We start from the raw sequence: 17,155 nt of genomic DNA, 5'->3' as shown, positions 1-17,155 counted from the left end.
TGTGGCACAAGAGTTGCGTTTGGCAAAATGCATTAAGGTTTTAAATGCACTCTTTATGTTTTCAATGTAAAGTAGCAAGGAGAACGTTTTGACTGTGGTTCATGTCCAAAGATTTGCTGTCTGCAATAAAAATGAAACAAAAAGCAGTGAAGAAGAAAGAGAAAGAGAAAGAATCATAGTGAAAGCAAAACATCTGTCACGCCTGTAAGAATAACGACAAAGGTTACAGCATGTTTATGTTTATTAGCATTCATCAATAATAAAATAGAATTTGTTGGTTTGGACAAATCGTCAGAGAAGCCAACCCGTTTTCTGTTTTTACATATTTACAATGTAAAAACATTTTTGCTGTTTATTCAGACAACAAGCACGTAGACGAAGCAACACATCTAAAATACCTGAATACTGTTAAAGACACTTTGCGAGTGTGAAAAAAACACAGGAAATGATTATAATTATTATTAATAATTGCATCATAAATTATTTCAGACTTTCAGATTCACTCTCCTGCAGCTGATCTCGGTCAACCTGTCAGGACTGTGGATTCGTTTGATCCGAGACCAGCTGAGCAACTTTCACATCAACTCTTGAGCTACTTCAGGTTACTGTGGGTTTCTCTCAAGTGGTTCAACTTGTCACTGAACTCCCCTCTTGTACTCTGAGGTATTTCCTCTTGCAGCAAAATAGCTCAGAGAGGACGCAGCACTGACTTTTAAAGGAAGAGGCTGATATTTCTTTAACTGCACTTATACTAGAAATCACAGGAGGAGAGGAGGTCAAACTAACACGGACGCAGTGCTGGGTTAGCTTGACCCAGCACCAACAGGTTTTGACCTGGTGTCCGTGATACGTTGTGAAATTTCCTCAATACACAGTCAGCTAAAAAATAACACCAACACTGGGTCAAAACACCATCAGTGCTGGCTTTATTCGACCCAATGACCTTTAACATACAGTGTTTACTTTCTTTGGTTTTATATGAGATATACTGTTAATCAGTTTGCTATAAATCTGCTTAAAGGAAGATGTTACCTTTGGACAAATTCAGGCTAGCCGTTTCCCACTGTTCCAGACTTTAAGCTAAGCTAACTGTGGTATCAATCTTCTCAGTGCAAGAAAACCAAAACATGTCCGAACATCCTTAATTCCTCTGAGGATTCTGGGATGGAAACCGGCGAGAGTTAGATGAAGAGATGCTGTACAAGTTAGTTTGACCCCAAATTGGACCCTTAGTCGTCCTCCAAAGGGTCAGAAGAGAGCCATTCATCTGGAACAGGCACACAGCAGATCAGAGCTTAATGAAGGCAGAAAGTAAAGATCGGGTTTCTTTTGACCTGACACACTAAAGGTCTTCACATTCCTCGTTTTAAAAACAGGGTTGCTAACGTGAAAGTGCACATGGGCAGTACAATGTTTGCTTCAGTTTGGAGGCATTTTAACTCCCTGAGACCTGAAGAAGACATCCAGCTCCTGTGAGGAGATTCTGCACATTTGAAAAATCTAATGTGACTTTAAAGTCACAGACTTCAGTCACCCCGCTCAGCGTCTGAAGGCAGCCGTCACCGCTGGGGGCAGGTGACCCGGGTGTGTCCCGGCATGTGACAGATGCCGCAGGTGCGAGCTTTCTTAGCAGCTGGAGGTTTGTTAGCGGCGGGGGCGTCTCCCGTTATCTTCCTCCCCTTCTTCGCCCCGTTTCCACCACCGTTAAATCCACCGCCGTTAAATCCACCGCCGTTAAATCCACCAAAACCGCCTGAAACAGGAGAGAAGCGGACAGGCGGAGCGTGAGGCGCTTAGAGGTCACTGCATTACAAACACAAAGGATTGTTCTGTTTTGACTGTGTCGGCCTGGTAAGTGGATGCCTCAAGGTCTCAGTGGGAGTGTTTGTGAGTCGTGACAGCTTTTTCTTTATCATGAAGGAAAGTTGTTGGTGAGAAGGATCTCTCTCTCTCTCTCTCTCTCTCTCCCTCTCTCTCTCTGAGCTGGTGTTTGATCTTTGTGTACATCTCTTCTGCTCTGTTTGTTCGTGCTCAGATATTTTTGTTAAACAAGGTGCGTTAAACAGAACGCTTTACCCGACACCAGACTCACGGTGTAAATGATTCGACAGCCGCTTTAATGCAAGCAGACACTGAACTACAAATGTGTAACGTGTTGTTCATGTGGATGTATTATTAGATGTTCTTCTTTCTGATGTGCAGGAAATATTTCACAGAAAGTGTACGGTGAAAAGATGTGGTGAGACTGAAACATTTGAAGATTCATCGTTTGCTCAAATCAAAGCCAGCCGACAGTAAAAGTGTCAAACCTCAAATATCACACTTTGACAGGTGACTATTCTCCGTCATGCAACCAAGGTGTTTCAGTGATCTGTTTCCATTTCAGTCAGAATGAGCAGCCCTTTTTTAACTCCATGTAGCCGCCAACAAATGCTATTTAACAGACCTGCTGGCTGCATTGTGAGGCTGTTTCAAACGCTAAGACCAGCAAGATGTCACGGTCACGATGCAGGAGCCGAGTGCACCAGCTGGTCGTCCGCCTGGGTGTAACGTTACGTCCGGCACAGAGCTGAAAGTTAACACAGACTTTAAATGACGCCCTGTGCACCATTTAGGCTGAAAGGAGCAATTTGCCCCGCTGTCAGTCAACGCTGTAATCAATAGAAGCAATAATATTTGAAATTGGCGCCACAGCTGTGGAGAAAGTTGCACAAACAGCTCGTGGTCCAGCGAGAGACGCTGGAGTGAACCGTTTTCCAGTCAAGGACATCGCTCGCTGCAGGCAACGGCTCAGCGCGCTACAGAATCCAAAATATGTTTGTTGTTCAGTTTTACTGTCGGTAAAGTTTATTTTTATTCACTTTTGCTTTGAGTTATCTATATTTTCTGTCGATAGTTTAATGAGAGAAGTTAGAGAGTGGAGGATTGTGTTGCTTGGCAACATTCACCGCTTTGTGAGTGTTCACGTGAGGGCGCAGCTACGGCCGACGTCAGTAAGGACGGTGCACTCTGTGTAAATTTGAATCAAGAAGTCCGTCGTAGTTAAGTCGGACGTAAGAGAAAAGACCTAGTTTGTTGCGCCCAGCTGGTGCACTCGGCTCCTGATGTTTAGCATGTTCACCATTTTAGCTGGAACTTAAATAAAACCCAAAGTTGTGATAAAACTTTTAACAAACTGCTGGAGCTAAATAGACGTTTAGGGATCGCCTCCAGTTATTTCTGTTCATGCTGAGGGAGGCATGTACGTCGGTACCAAACCTCATGACAATAGTCCACACAATAGTAGGACTTTCAGATTGACCTCACCCTTCCTGCACCCCACTTCTAGCAAAACTATGAAAGAGGAAATACAGCGAGGAGAGAGTGTGGACAACATGCAGCAAAGGGCAAATGACTGAGTGCGTGTGTGTGTGTGTGTGTGTGTGTGTGTGCGTCTTGCCTTGTGGTGGCACGTTCTCATCAGCCCACTGGAAGAAGCCACACTGCTGCTCTCTCGGCTTCCCGCAGGTGTGGAACATGCGTCCCTTGTTCGGTCCGTCCTTCTGCACCGTGCGAGTCACCGCCGCCTCATTACAGTTACACATCGTCTGCCCCCCGTGCTCTCCTTCATCCCCCTCCCACCATCCGCGTCCTCCTCCTCCACCTCCAGTTGTGTTCCTGAACCCTAGAGAGGGCCTTGGAGGCTGTGGAGCCTGCAGCGGAGGCCCTCTGCTCTGTGGCGCCCCCTGCTGGCTCGGCTGATCCGCCCACAGGAAGAAGTTGCAGCTGCCAGCGTTGCACTTGTAGAACTGGCGCCCCTGGTTGGGACCGTCTTTGCGCACAGTGAGGAGGAGGGCGTCCTGACCACAGTTACACACGATGACATCACTGTTGGTGTCTACGCCGACACCTCCGCCTCCTGGTGGAGGTCTCGGCTGTGGAGTCCAGGAGGGGACGGGAGGAATGGAGGTTCGAGGATTTGGATTCGAGGGTCTTGGTGGGTTCGGTCTGGGGGGCCTCGGAGCTGGGGGAAAGGGGTCGTCTCCTCTTCCTCCACCACCTCCTCCTCCTCCACCACCACCTCCACCTCCACCTCCTCCAGCTCCCCCTGCTCTGAGGTACTTCAAGTCCAGCACCTCTCTGAGCGTCTCGTCGCATCCGCCGATGCAGCCGACAAACTCTAAAGGCATCATGGGAGGAAGGCTGCCTCGCCGGAACTTAAACTGTAACCTGAAGACAGACGGACGCACAATAGAAGTCCAAACTTAACCAACGGCAAATACAGGTGTCATGGTGTTTGATGGGTAAAATACGGAAATATAAATATACATAAAGAATACAACACCTCAGGTCATCATCTTGTTTTGTGCAGCATACCTGCCTGTGTAAACCGCTTTTTAAGCCTTGTTTTCGAGTGTATTTACAGACCTTTAACTCCTCCCTCTGAGTGTCAGACACTGAACTGGACAATCATTTTTGTATTGTATATATAATTCACATATTTTACATGTTTGTGAGGTGATAAGGTAGGGGTAGTTCGTTATGGGTTTAGACCGTAAACAGGATGGTGTATCGGTCAGGATACATTAATGAGGTGAGGAGACGTAGTTATCTGATTAGTTATCTTCCAGCAGTCTTTATTCCTAATTGTCGCCAGTGTTTATGTCATCAACTCAACAACTGGAATAACACTGCACAGAGTGAGGAAGGACAGGAAACAAGGCACTTATGCAGGTAACAGCTCAACTAACTGCAGAGCACATGAACTCTGACGCTGTCTCTCACTCCCGCTGGACATGCGCTCTCACGTAACCTGTTAACAAGGTGACATCACGTCCTATGCCCGAGTGCGCGATCTGTCAGCGCATTTCACGGAAATGTCCGGGCCTTTTAAACAGTACATATTACGTACTTCTACTTATATTTCTTCATGCTTCTTGTCTGTATCAGAGCTGCAACAACCTCATTTCCCCAAAGAATAAATAAAGTATTTCTGATTCTGATTTAAAGCACATAAAACACTTTGAATAATGATACCCTTCTTTACATGCATTACCAACGTTTATAGTGTATTATAAACATGGTATGATTAAAATCAGTATATTCCCTTTTTTATTTAAGTTGATGCGTCAAAATGTGTCAGATTGAAGTCTAACTTAACATCATTTTGTGTAAAATTACACTAGTTTAAATATTAGTGTTACATATTTGTTAAGTGAGGAAAAATTAGGTTTGTCTTTTTGTGCAAGTTTTGTTAGTTGGTTTTGCCTTTATTTTTAGGACAGCTGAAGAGAGACAGGAGATGTGGGGAGTAGCGAGTGTGGGGTGACATGCACCAAATGATCACAGACCGGGAGTCGGACCTCAGAGCGTCGAGGGCCGTAGCCTCCGTGCACGGGGCGCCTGCTCCACCAACTGAGCTAAACCAGCGCCCTGACAGAGGAGGGGTGGACTGCCCTTTTTAAAAACCAAACATTTTATATCATATTCTTTTACATTTATATTGTTTACTTTATTCTTTTAAAGAGCCTCGACAGGAGAAGTGCTGCTGTTCACTTTGTTTCCTGTTTCACTGTAATGCCTACTTGGCAGTAAAACCTGATTCTGGTTCTGTTGTGCCGAGTGTGAGAAGTAAAAAAAAAAAGAAAGCACTTGAACACACCGTGACTTCACACATAATAGACTCAGTGACGGTGTGTACTGAGTAAAAAGCAGCTTGTAAAAAGCGCCTGAAAGAACCTGCTCCTTCAAAGTGCGACTGTTTGGGAAACAGTTCATCACTTCACACATCTGCTGTGAACATCTCCTGTTATCTAACGCGCCGAGAACTGCTGGCTGAAACCTGATTAAAAAAAAACGGCGATGCTGTTTTAGAGTAAGTGCTGGAGCTCAACTTTGAGCCCTGCGCAGGCTTGGTTGCCATGGTAACAGATGCTGGTGTGCAGCACTTTGGCTCGATGCTAGCGCCCTATATTTGGACCGAGCCGAGGCACGTGCTCAAGGGGTTAACGCCCACTGGTGTAAACAAGAATTCTGACAAGTTTGTTGCTCTGCAGAAGCTGCAGAGAGTTTCAGCCGTGTGTCGACGCGTTTGCAGAGATACACTTCTCATTAATGCGAGGTGTGTGAGCTGCGTGTGGAAGTGACCACTAATAAGAGAATGTTTCATGTTATGTGTGTCTGAAGTGTGCAGAGAGGAAGATATGTGGACCAAAGCTCTGAAGGATCACAAACACAGAGTATTTATAACACCGAGCAGTAAAAACAAAACAATTTCTAAGATCATGCGTGCTGAATGATCAAATATGACAACAAGGAGCTAAAAAAGGAGCGTTTGTTGGTGGAATCATGGAGGGTCAGCTATTTAGGACTACAGTATCTAAAGTAGCCATCGTGAAGATCTCAGTTTGGTTCTCTTTGGCGGCACTTTTGGTGAAAAGTAGCAATCACAGCTCAGAGTTTTGATCTTAATCTATCAAATTATAAAGTTGAAATTATGCGATTCTTGATATTAAACATGGCTTTGTGTGAAACTTACATGTGAACAGGGCGCGGCTGGCAGGTCGGGCAGATGCTGTCGTCTCTGCTGACCTCCAGCACCGTGTCGGGGAACCACACGGCTGTCTTACAGGCCGGGAAGCCCACGCAGGTCAGGAACTTCCTGCAGGAGGACGCAGATACTTAGTTTAGGATAATAAAGCATGAATCTGATGATTACAAAGCAATAACACAATTTAAGTTTAAAGTTACAGAGCCTAAGTCATGTAGTCAACGGGCGTAAAAGTGTCTCGTCTCACCCGTTCCCCTCCCTCTTCTTCTTCAGCACCATGTCCCGCCCACAGTGAGGACACTTCCTGACCGGCAGCGGGATCTCCATGTCCTGCTGCTCGGCCTCAGGGATCTCCTGAGCTGCACCCAGATATGGAGCCAGAGCTTCATCTAACCTGAGGCAACAAGAGAGAGCGACTTCTTACATTCTGCAGGTGAAACTGATGTATTATTTCTTTAAATGAGGAATGAATGAATACTGACTTCTTAGCTTTCCTGGCCGACTCGATGAAGACACTCTTGTATTTCTGGATGTGGTGCTGCAGCACGCCCCGTTTGTCCTTCCTGCCCTCCGACACCAGCTTCAGATCCGCCTCCAGCTCAGCTCGCAGGTTTGGTTTGGACATCTCATAGCCCATCGAGTTGTACCCTAAACACACACACATTTGTACGTGTTGCACTCTGTGCATTAAATCCTACTGTATGTTGTGGTGTGCAGTGTGTGTGCGGTCGTACCCTCTACGAGTCCCATGCCGAGCTCTCCAGGTAGAAACCTCTGGTCAGCTGTAAGGCCGACGTACATGCGGCTCTTTATCGTCTCGATGTGCTCTGCGTGAGTCGCGTCTGTGCCTGTGACACGCACAGATCAGAGGGAGTCGTCAGCATTTCATCTCACAGGTAAGTTTTGTGAGTGGTTGGGATTTCACACATTAAAACGCAGCGTGTGCGCGCCGGTTATATAGATATATAGGCCCGTATACAGAGGCTACAGTCCTCAATGTGGCGGCCCCGTGTTCCCAACCTCGGCCCTTTGCCAGATGTCATCCCCCACTCTCTCCTCCCCCTCTCACTAGTCACTGTCCTCTCTATAAATAAAGGCATAAAAAGGCCAAAAAGATGATCTAAAAAAACACAGTCTGTGTGTGTGTGTGTGTGAGCGTGTACCGATGCCGTGCTTCTCCATCAGTGATATGAGGTCGGCTTCAGTGAGCAGCTGCGGAGGACTCGTCTGTCCGTCCACCATCTCGATAGCAGACGGCTGGAACTCGGAGCCCTGCTCGTACACTGGAATCAACTAACACACACAAAATCACACACACACCAGGTTTAACTAAGATACATATCGCCACCTGCTACACAAACAACACGCCCAAACATCTGAGTTCAGTCAACAGTCATACCTTTGTGCTCCACCTGTCATACGGGTAAACGTCCAGGTAGTTCCTCGCGATGATCATGAGTCCCGAGGTCGAGAACTTCTCCTGGGCGATGTCTATGTCCACTACAGTCTCCTGCCCCAAAGCATCCTGGGATACACAAGCCAGGAAGTGCCTGACGATGAACTCATACACACGTCCTTCATTGCCCTGGAGAAGGAAAGCAAGACTTCACTCTGTCGTGTGTTTGTTTTCACGTTCACGTGTGTGAATGTGCAGAAATATGATCATCTGTTCAAGTGTGTGTGTTTTTTTTCCTTTATGATCTTACATGAAGACAACAAGTTTGACCCTCGGCAGCTGTACAAGATCTGTGAAACCTTTCCGCCAATTGTTTCCATCACAGTGTCAAAAATGAGACATTTTTAGGTACCTGCAGCGTACCGCTGAACTTTGTAGGGTGAATGGGGGGATGGGCCTTGTCAGACTTCTTGCCCTGCCGCGGGTTCGGACCCCCCGGCTGGTCGAGCACCCGCTGGGCGAACGTCCCCCACACGGCGCTCTGCGTCTGCTGCTCCACCAGCGGGCCGAGCTGCAGGGTCTGGGGGAAAATGTTGGTCTCTGTTCTAGGGTAGCTGATAAACCTGAACAGGAAGTCACAAGTCAGCAGCACAAACAAATAATAAAGCTTTGAAAATGTAAACTCATCTGTGAAGCGCCTGAGAGACGCCACCCGTCCAGATGGTGTCTTTTCATGTACAAAAATAGACTTTGAGATGCTGTAACAACCCGGTAAACAAAGAATACATTTGACTGTTTCACAGATGCCACAAAGCCTTTAATACAGAGGCTTCCAGCCAGCAGTCTGACTGAAACAAGTTCAAATAAAAAAGGAAGGAAAGACTGATAAGACATTAAGCATATGGCAGAACACTAGCTGTATGCACGTACATCCACAAACATACACTCACCCTTGGGTGTAGAGCTTCTCTGCAATTTTCATCGTCTGTTTGGCACTTATTTGTAGCTTCCGGGACGCGAGTTTCTCCAGTTCCTGTAAAAGACAGAGGAGAAGAAGGCGTTTAGATACAAAGAGCCACTGTTTGCATCAGAGGAAATGTGGCTTCAAATATGGGAAACCCAGTCCACTTCCACAAACTCCTTCTTTTGGAGATTTCTGCAATTTAGAGGTCCAAATTAAGACTACATACACATTTTTTGATCCATATATCAGCCTTTTTTTTTTTTTTAATGAGTGAGCCATTCAATCTCAGAGACTTCGGACCGGAAATCTGATTTCTCTTTCACGTTTTTGTACCCCGGAAAAATTCCTAAAGGTCTCAGTAAAAGCGACACATCCCCTCTGAAGATTTTTACAACTGCAGGTAAAAACAATCGCAAATACTGGCTGCACAAGGGCTTCACCTTACCGAGTAAAGATACAAACAATTACATAAAGCAGTGCCGGGAAAAGGAAGCGAACGTGGTTTTACGCTTTTTCATTTAGAAGTCCAAATTAAGCGTTCACATCGCTCCTGCTGGAGGGAGGCAGAGGTTTAGACTATGGAGACACTTTTTGGTCTTTTCTCCAAAGGAGTGGGACGTTTAATCTCTTCAGCTTGTTTTCTCTTTCACCTTTTATATCTTGGACAGATTCCTTTAGATCTCATTAATAGCAGTGCATACCGTCTGAAGATTTTTTACGGCTGCAGGTAAAAAGCAGTTACAAAATGCTGCCTGCACAAGTGCTTCACCTTACGGAGTAAAAATACTACAAGTTTCTGTGTTGGGAAAAGGAAGCTAACGTGGTCTTATCAGAGGAAACGTGGCTTCAAATATGGGAAACTCAGTCCACTTCCACAAACTCCTTCTTTTGAAGATTCCTGCTGGAAAAATCGGATTCATTTTTCATTTCCCCCAATTTATAAGTCCAAATTGAGCGGTTCACATCGTGCCTGCTGGAGGGAGCGTCTTGTCCGTGTATGTGAAGCCTGTCTAGAAAGGAGTGGGCCACTTAGTGTGCTTTAACACCTGACAGCTTTGGTCCGGACTTTCGGACTTTACTCTGAAAGTCCGGTTCGTTTGGACAGGTGTGAACACGCAATTGAACTCTGGTGCGGACCAAACAACTGGACCATGGAAAAGACGAGTCTCGGCCCGTTTCAAAGCGATCCACGGCCAGGTTCGATTCAGGTGTGAACATGAACTACTGAAAGTAGGACCAAATACAGGAAGCAAACCAAAACACAGTAGAGGACAGACGAGGGGGAGCGACGAGGACATAGAAATATGGCCTGACCAAACTGTGGAAGCTGTGGAACAATGTTGGTTAAAAGTAAAGAAAAAAACATTAAAGTCCGTGATCATGTCGAGTGTGATCGAGTGTGCTCTCTCTCTCTTTGTTCACTTCAGGGAAGTTCTTCCTACGTGGAAATTCTGACCAATCAGAGAGCAGTTTCCTCGCTCATCAAAACTTTTGGTCCGCTGGTAAAAGCTGCCGTGTGAACACAGATCAAACTCGAGGCAACAATTTGGTCTATGATTCGGATCAAACAAACAGACTTTAGGTGTGAATGCGTCCTGAATCTCAGAGACTCTGAATGTGAAGGTTTCTCTTTCACCTTTTTGTACCTTGGACAAATTCCTAAAGGTGCAAACCTTCTGAAGATGCTGCTCGTATGAAAACAATTACAAAATGCTGGCTGCAGAGGAATCCTCTCCCACCATTAAACTCCTTATCAACACCATTCGCTGTGCAGAGATAATAACTTTTACTCTTCGGCTTCAGAAGGAGAGCTGGTGCTGCTTTAATCATAAAGACTCTTAAATACTTATTCCTGCATGTCTGAATGTGTCTGTGTACATCGTGTACCGTGCCTGTGTCTGTGTTATTTATTCATTTTCACTGGTTGCACATGAATGTCTGAGCTCTCTCAATGTTCTTATAAAAGATAAAAAATAGAAGTATAATAAATAATTAAATAAATAAATGTGTCTCTTAATGTAGCGTGTGTGTGCGCGTGTGTGTCCTACCACTGTGTCCAAAGGCAGCGGTCTCCACTTGCTCTTGGGTTTGCTGGTTACTGAGGTGACTGTTGCCATGGGATCCTGGAAGCGAATGAAAAGATATATTATCATGTTTGTTTTCATACACGTGGCTTTTAGCCCCTTTTTATTTAACAACACATTCAGATTAACTGCTGTGTGCGTGCATGTGTGTGTCCCTGAGGTTAGAAGAGAGGTTACACACGTGTGGATACACTTACACCGAGAGGACACACACACACACACACACACACACAAACAAACAGTTTGGTGCCTCTGTAGGTGGGAAATTAACTGTCAGATATGTTGAATAAATATTTGTATGCTCTGGATAAGGACACTTAAAGCAGTTTCATGTGTTGTCAGGACCGTGTCTCTTTGCCGGAGCTGCTTCAGCGTGAGAACATTTTGTACCTGATGATACACAGAGAGAAACACGGGAGAGAGAGCGAGCTCTGACATGCAGCTGTGAATGTAAAAAAGGTAAAAGCGCGTGTTATTAAATAATATTATTCTGTCAATAGATAAATCTTCTGGTTCAGAAGGTCAGCCTCACTTTCAGTTTAATGTGCTGCAGGGTACCAATCCAATCTTCCCTTACAAACATATAGTGGGAAGTGTATTATGTAAAATGTATTCATCATGTACGATACATTTTGAGCAAACAGGAGAGTTTCTTGAGTTACAGTGTTTGTCTGACCCGAGTTTGGCTCCTGATCGTCACATCTTCCACTGTGTGGGAAACAGTGACAGCTAGCGAAGTGATAATTACAGGCTCGTCAGCTGTGAGCGTCCTGGACGAGAAGAGCTGACTTTGTTTTCTCTTCATGCAGTCGTGGAATCGAGACTTCACCTCTACGCTGCCACCAGTAACTGAGACCACACATGGTTTGAAAGAAAAAGAGGCTGATCGACTGAATAAAGGTGTGTGGGAGAAATGGATTGTGGCCGACTGAACAGATTTGATCACAGTATGATTAGAACATTTAACACAAAGCTTTTTGTGTTTCATTCATGCAATAATATCCTGAATGATTCTGCGAATATGAGGTAAAAAGATTTGATGTGTTTAAAGGTTCTGACCTGATTTCACAAACATTTTGTGCATGGTAATTGTTTCAAAGTTTTTAAGAAACAACTTTACATATTTAATATCTTGTCACTGTTCTGTGGTTGAAGTCAGATCATAAGTTCCTAACTTCCTCTGTGATGTGCATTTCCAAAAGATGTAGGGGGGATTTGTGGATAAAATTAGGGAGGATGAGTTTCAGTATTATGAAATATAACATGGGCTGCCGCTGCACGGTGGTGGTCGCCTCACAGCTAGAGGGTTCCTAGTTTAAACTAGGGCCGGGCAATATGACAACATATATGGTTAAAACAATTTGAAAATGTCTATCATATGTGTTTTTCTGTATCGTCTCTATCGTGATGTCACAAAACCAGCGGCTGAACTGCTTAAAGGCAATTTTTACGTCATTTTTATGCTTTTCGTTCTAATCCCTGCACGTGGGAGTGAACCTGGAGCGAACCACAGAGGGAGGCGCTGTAACACGGACATTAACGTGCAGAAAAGGACTCGGAAAAAACGGAAACTTTGTATTTAAGTATTTAATTCACACAGGATTAGGCTGCTGCTATGGACATTTTATTACTGTCATTTTTAGTCCTAGAGAAACGCTCCCTCGTTTTGCTTACACACTGTTGTATGTACAGCCGAATGACAATAAAGTTTGATTTGATTTGATTTTGATTTGATCCAAAAATAGGCTTTACCATGTGGTTATTTCATACAGACTAAATATTTGTTAAATTACCAGAAAACATGATACATCCTGATATAGGATTTTGGCCATATCACCCAGCCCTAGTTGAAACCCTGCTTCAGCGAAGGGGGTCTTTCTGTGTGGAGTTTGCAGGCATGGGTTCCTCCACATACTCCGGCTTCCTCCCACAGTCCAAACACATGCTTGTTAGGTTCATTGGTGACTCTAAATCGCCCGTAGGTGTGAGTGTGAAAGGTTGTCTGTCTCTAAGTGTCAGCCCTGTGATTGACTGGCGATCAGTCCAGGTGTAACCCCGCCTCTCGCCCAATGACAGCTGGGATAGGCTCCAGCCCCCCGTGACCCTGAACAGGATAAGCGGTATAGATGATGGATGAAATGTATCTTACAATTTTGACTTCCAGGACTGTCATGTGATTTTGAAGGTATTACACAGATTGTATCTGACAACATAGTCAAAAGAGAATCTATATTATCTCAATTATTATAAGATTGATGACACCATGTAACAGTTTTTAATCCAATATTAATGTATTCATTTTAAATAAAATCTCTGCACTGATATAACTATTTGATTGTCAGTAGATAATCATTCCGTTTCCTGAATATGTTGATATTTTTACTGTACAGTTTCGCCTCGTTGCTAACTCTATAACATGGAGAAAGTATTATTATCTTATGTCATTAATGCTGTTAGCTGTTAGCCTTGTACCTGTGTGATGCGTGTATAACCACTCCCCTAAACAGAGAGCTCAAGGAGGCATGGTAATCTGACCTACAGTGCTCTCTACAAAACGCATGTGTAATATGTAGGTGCAATTCTAATACATAAGATGAGCAAGAGATTTCTACAACGATGCACAGATTTATATTAACACATTATTGTGCTCAGCATTAAACAAACACACATTACCTCCATGCAGATCTGGTAGAGCACCAGGCAGGCGGTGTGGTGGAAGAGACGGTTTCTTTTCCAGCTGAACTCGACAGTGTCCTCCTCCACCTCATGCAGCACTGAGACAAAGACACACACAGAGGGAATAAAGAGGAGTGAGTGTCAGTTTAAAACGCTAATACTCCTATCTGTGTTGGATCTGTGTGTCTGTGCATGGATGAGTTTGTACCTTTGATCTTGTAGAAAGTCTCGGGTATGAAAGCCTGGATGGCTTTGAAACGCTCCACCACAAAGCCCAGAGTGGGAAACTGACAGCTGCCGTATGAGATCAGCTGATTGGCCAGAGACGCTGGAAAGATCTTCTGCAGGCGAAGCGTCTGGAATCGAGTGAAGGACGCACCTGCAGAGGAGGAGCACGGGAGAGATGACAGGATAAGACACTAGTGTTGCATCATCACACTTAACCACAGTCATCATCAAGACTTAAAATCAGGATTTGGCAGTATGAACCAGTATCTGAGTTCATGAGTCAATACGAATGTTCTGCAGTGCTACCTCACCTATCCGCAGGTCCAGCTCCTGGCGGACATCGACAGCATCGCTGACGTTAGCATCCGGCTCCGTCAGAGTCTCACAGGCTCTCCGAATAGAGTTGGGCGTGATCTCAGAAAACTTTGCCCGAAAGACTTGTAAGTTGTGCTTCACTAGAATTACAGATAAAAGCACAAACATACACACTATTATCAAGAGGGATTCATTAACCTGCTACATACTGGCCTGACACAGTTACAGAGTCTTTAGTTATTCTTGTGTTAAATGCTTCATACTAGGACGCACATTGCTCGACATTTTGGGAAGGAAGAGAGGATTAATACCACTCTTATGTCTACCTACAGATAGCAACAGCTTATCTTAGTTTAGCGACTTTCAAAGGCACTTTACATTTTAAAACAACTAAAGAAACACAATAAGAGGAAACCAAACAATTAAAACAATTAAAAAAAATCAGCATCAGAGGTTAAAAGCAGTTCTAAAAAGGTGGGTCTAAATATACATATAACTTATAACTGTGCTTTAAAGGTGCTGGTAGCTGGAGACAAGCTAGCCTTTCACCCTGCCAGTCTTTGTGCTAAGCTAACCTAGCCATACTCTAACTTTGCATTTCACAAAATATTGAACTATTCCTTTAGATGCACTCTCACAACAACAAAAACAACCCACACATATAATACCTGCTTTGCAGACATCAATGATTTCAAAGCCAATGTTTTCTCCCTCTCTGTCACAATCAGTCCAGATGACTAAGGCTTGGCACTGCCTCACTTCTTTCTCTAGTGTGCGCTGGAGAGACAGAGAGGGATGGAGAAAACAAAGAGAAACAGAGTTAAATGGAGAGTGAGCGATCTTTCAAGTGCACTTACATCATCCATATACATCATGGTTTCCTTTGAATGACAATTGGGCTTATCCTGGTTTCAAAAAACATATTACAATCATTCTGCAAGAACACAAGTTATTGGAGAGAAAAGAAACTGAATTTAACTGTGAGAAAATCCTGGTCAAAGGACAAAAACTAACAAGGATATCAATAGAAATGTCAATCAAACATCACAATAACAGTTACAATGTGGCTACAGACATCCCACAGGTGAATTCAAAGGAAAGATTTATTAGTTGTTTGTATTGATGTCTTTTGGGAGGACTGTAAATATGCATACCTTAATTTGCATCATGTTATCCGGACAATACTTCTCTACCTCTGCATCAAATAGCAGCACAGGATTGCAGCTGTGCCTTTTGGAGAGGAAATGATCAAATACAAAAGGTTAAAATATATTTCGATGCTGGATATATATATTTACATAACAAGACAGACCTTATTTCAGCTTACCATTTCTGAAATGGTGCTTTAAACTCCAAGCCGAGCAAGTGCCCCGAGACTGACGTCATTGTTACAGTCACATTCTGCAGCGGGATGGAGACACAGTGAATCCAGACATCAACATAAAACACAAAAGTACAAACATACACTGCAGGTGTGTTTGTGTATACACGGTGCTCACTTACCTGACCAAAGAGATGATACTCGTACTCGTAGATTTTATTAAACTTTGACATCCCCTCCCTCTGAAACGGAAAAGAAGACAATCAGTACTGAAGCAACCAACAGAAATTGAAATGCTTAGGAGGAAGGTTCATTTTTGGGGGATATTGGAGGGTTCTTTCAGCTCATTAGAAGCAAGATGAGAGAAGAGATGATATCAATATGGACAGTTACAGAGAAGATTTGGGATATTTCCTAATACATATATTTGTATACAACTGGTATTTTTTTTAAATAAGCAGATTAATTTTTTTGATTTATCAGGAAAAAATAAAGAATACTCATCACAGTTCCCCAAAGCTTAAGGTGGCGTATTTAACCTACAGTCCAAACCCCTCAGATGTTCAGTTTACTCTCATATCATACAACAACAACAACAACAACAACAATAATAATATGCACATTTAAGAAGCTAGAAGTGTTGGATTTTTTACTTCAGAACTGACCAGATGATCTGCATGATTCATTCAGAGATTGGAGGACCTTGTGACTCGATGAACACAAGAAAGGCTCTGTCGCAGTTTATATTTAGGACCTACTGATTCATCTTTTACTTCTGTTTAGCTGAAATTCCCCCTAAGCTGGTGCTGAAAACTGTATAAACTATTAAACATGATTCGTAACAGCGATCTTGGAATCCAGTGGGCCACACACTGATTAAATAAGAGGGGACAAACAGTAAGAATTCCTAGAGCCAAATCTAGCTGTCCTCGTATTGCATCTTTTAGCTTAGATGCATTAGGCAAAATACAACTGATTAATTCTGAATGTTGACTAAACATTTTAGCACTAAGGACATTATCTTTAGGGGAATTTGTACTGACCCTCCTGGACCTTCCGTTGGACATGATCTCTGAGATGCCTTTGGCTGCATCGTTCTTCTCAGCTACGCAGAGGACCCGCTTGATCTGAGCCCGGCTCCGGTTCATGTCTACCTGCTGCGTAATGTCCGGACACACACAGAAAAACCTCCGGTGGACGCCTACCCGCTGAAGTCCCGATCGAAGGAAAGATCTCCCGAGAAGCTGCACTAGCATGCTCTCACATAGAGCAGCACGTCCTCCAAGCAGCCCCTGTGCTGTTGTCTCTCCACTTCGTTAGCATGTTAGGGGACCTAGCTAGCTAAAGACCTGGCGTCCGCTCCAAAACACTTTTGCAAAAACCTACAAGAAGTTGTCACCGGTTGACTAACTTCACCCCCTAATAATGAAATCGAGAAATAAACATGACAATTTCACTAACGCATGAAAAATTGCATTATAAAAACTTCAATAAGAAGCAACATCGACCTAACAGCAGGACCGCTCTGTTTACAACTTCCCCGCCCGCCTGTCAAATACTGCCGTAAAGGAAGTCGTAATACTGCCGTAAAGGAGGTCGTAATACTGACGTGAATTCTTGAAACGACCAAGAATAAAAACGA

General features: G+C 44.0%; 1 protein-coding gene across 1 annotated transcript; it reads right to left on the bottom strand.

Moving 5' to 3' along the window:
- Window positions 1–234: 234 nt before the first annotated feature.
- On the bottom strand, window positions 235–17,061 carry top3a (DNA topoisomerase III alpha). Its single transcript, XM_069676402.1, has 19 exons — window positions 16,557–17,061; window positions 15,696–15,755; window positions 15,520–15,593; window positions 15,347–15,422; window positions 14,861–14,969; window positions 14,189–14,332; window positions 13,858–14,028; window positions 13,647–13,747; window positions 10,938–11,012; window positions 8,876–8,958; window positions 8,338–8,548; window positions 7,929–8,114; window positions 7,693–7,822; window positions 7,264–7,377; window positions 7,012–7,177; window positions 6,777–6,923; window positions 6,518–6,640; window positions 3,440–4,209; window positions 235–1,753 (listed from the first exon to the last, which is right to left on the bottom strand). Exons 1-19 carry the CDS (start codon window positions 16,767–16,769, stop codon window positions 1,560–1,562), a joined length of 3,147 nt encoding a protein of 1,048 aa, XP_069532503.1. The 5' UTR covers window positions 16,770–17,061; the 3' UTR covers window positions 235–1,559.
- Between the last annotated feature and the right edge of the window lie 94 nt (window positions 17,062–17,155).

Source organism: Semicossyphus pulcher, unplaced genomic scaffold (genome assembly GCF_022749685.1).
Source record: "Semicossyphus pulcher isolate SPU_LCO1_2020_fin unplaced genomic scaffold, fSemPul1.0.p SCAF_25, whole genome shotgun sequence".
Classification (NCBI taxonomy): Eukaryota; Metazoa; Chordata; class Actinopteri; order Labriformes; family Labridae; genus Semicossyphus; species Semicossyphus pulcher.
This window is presented reverse-complemented; position numbering and strand designations above follow the sequence as displayed.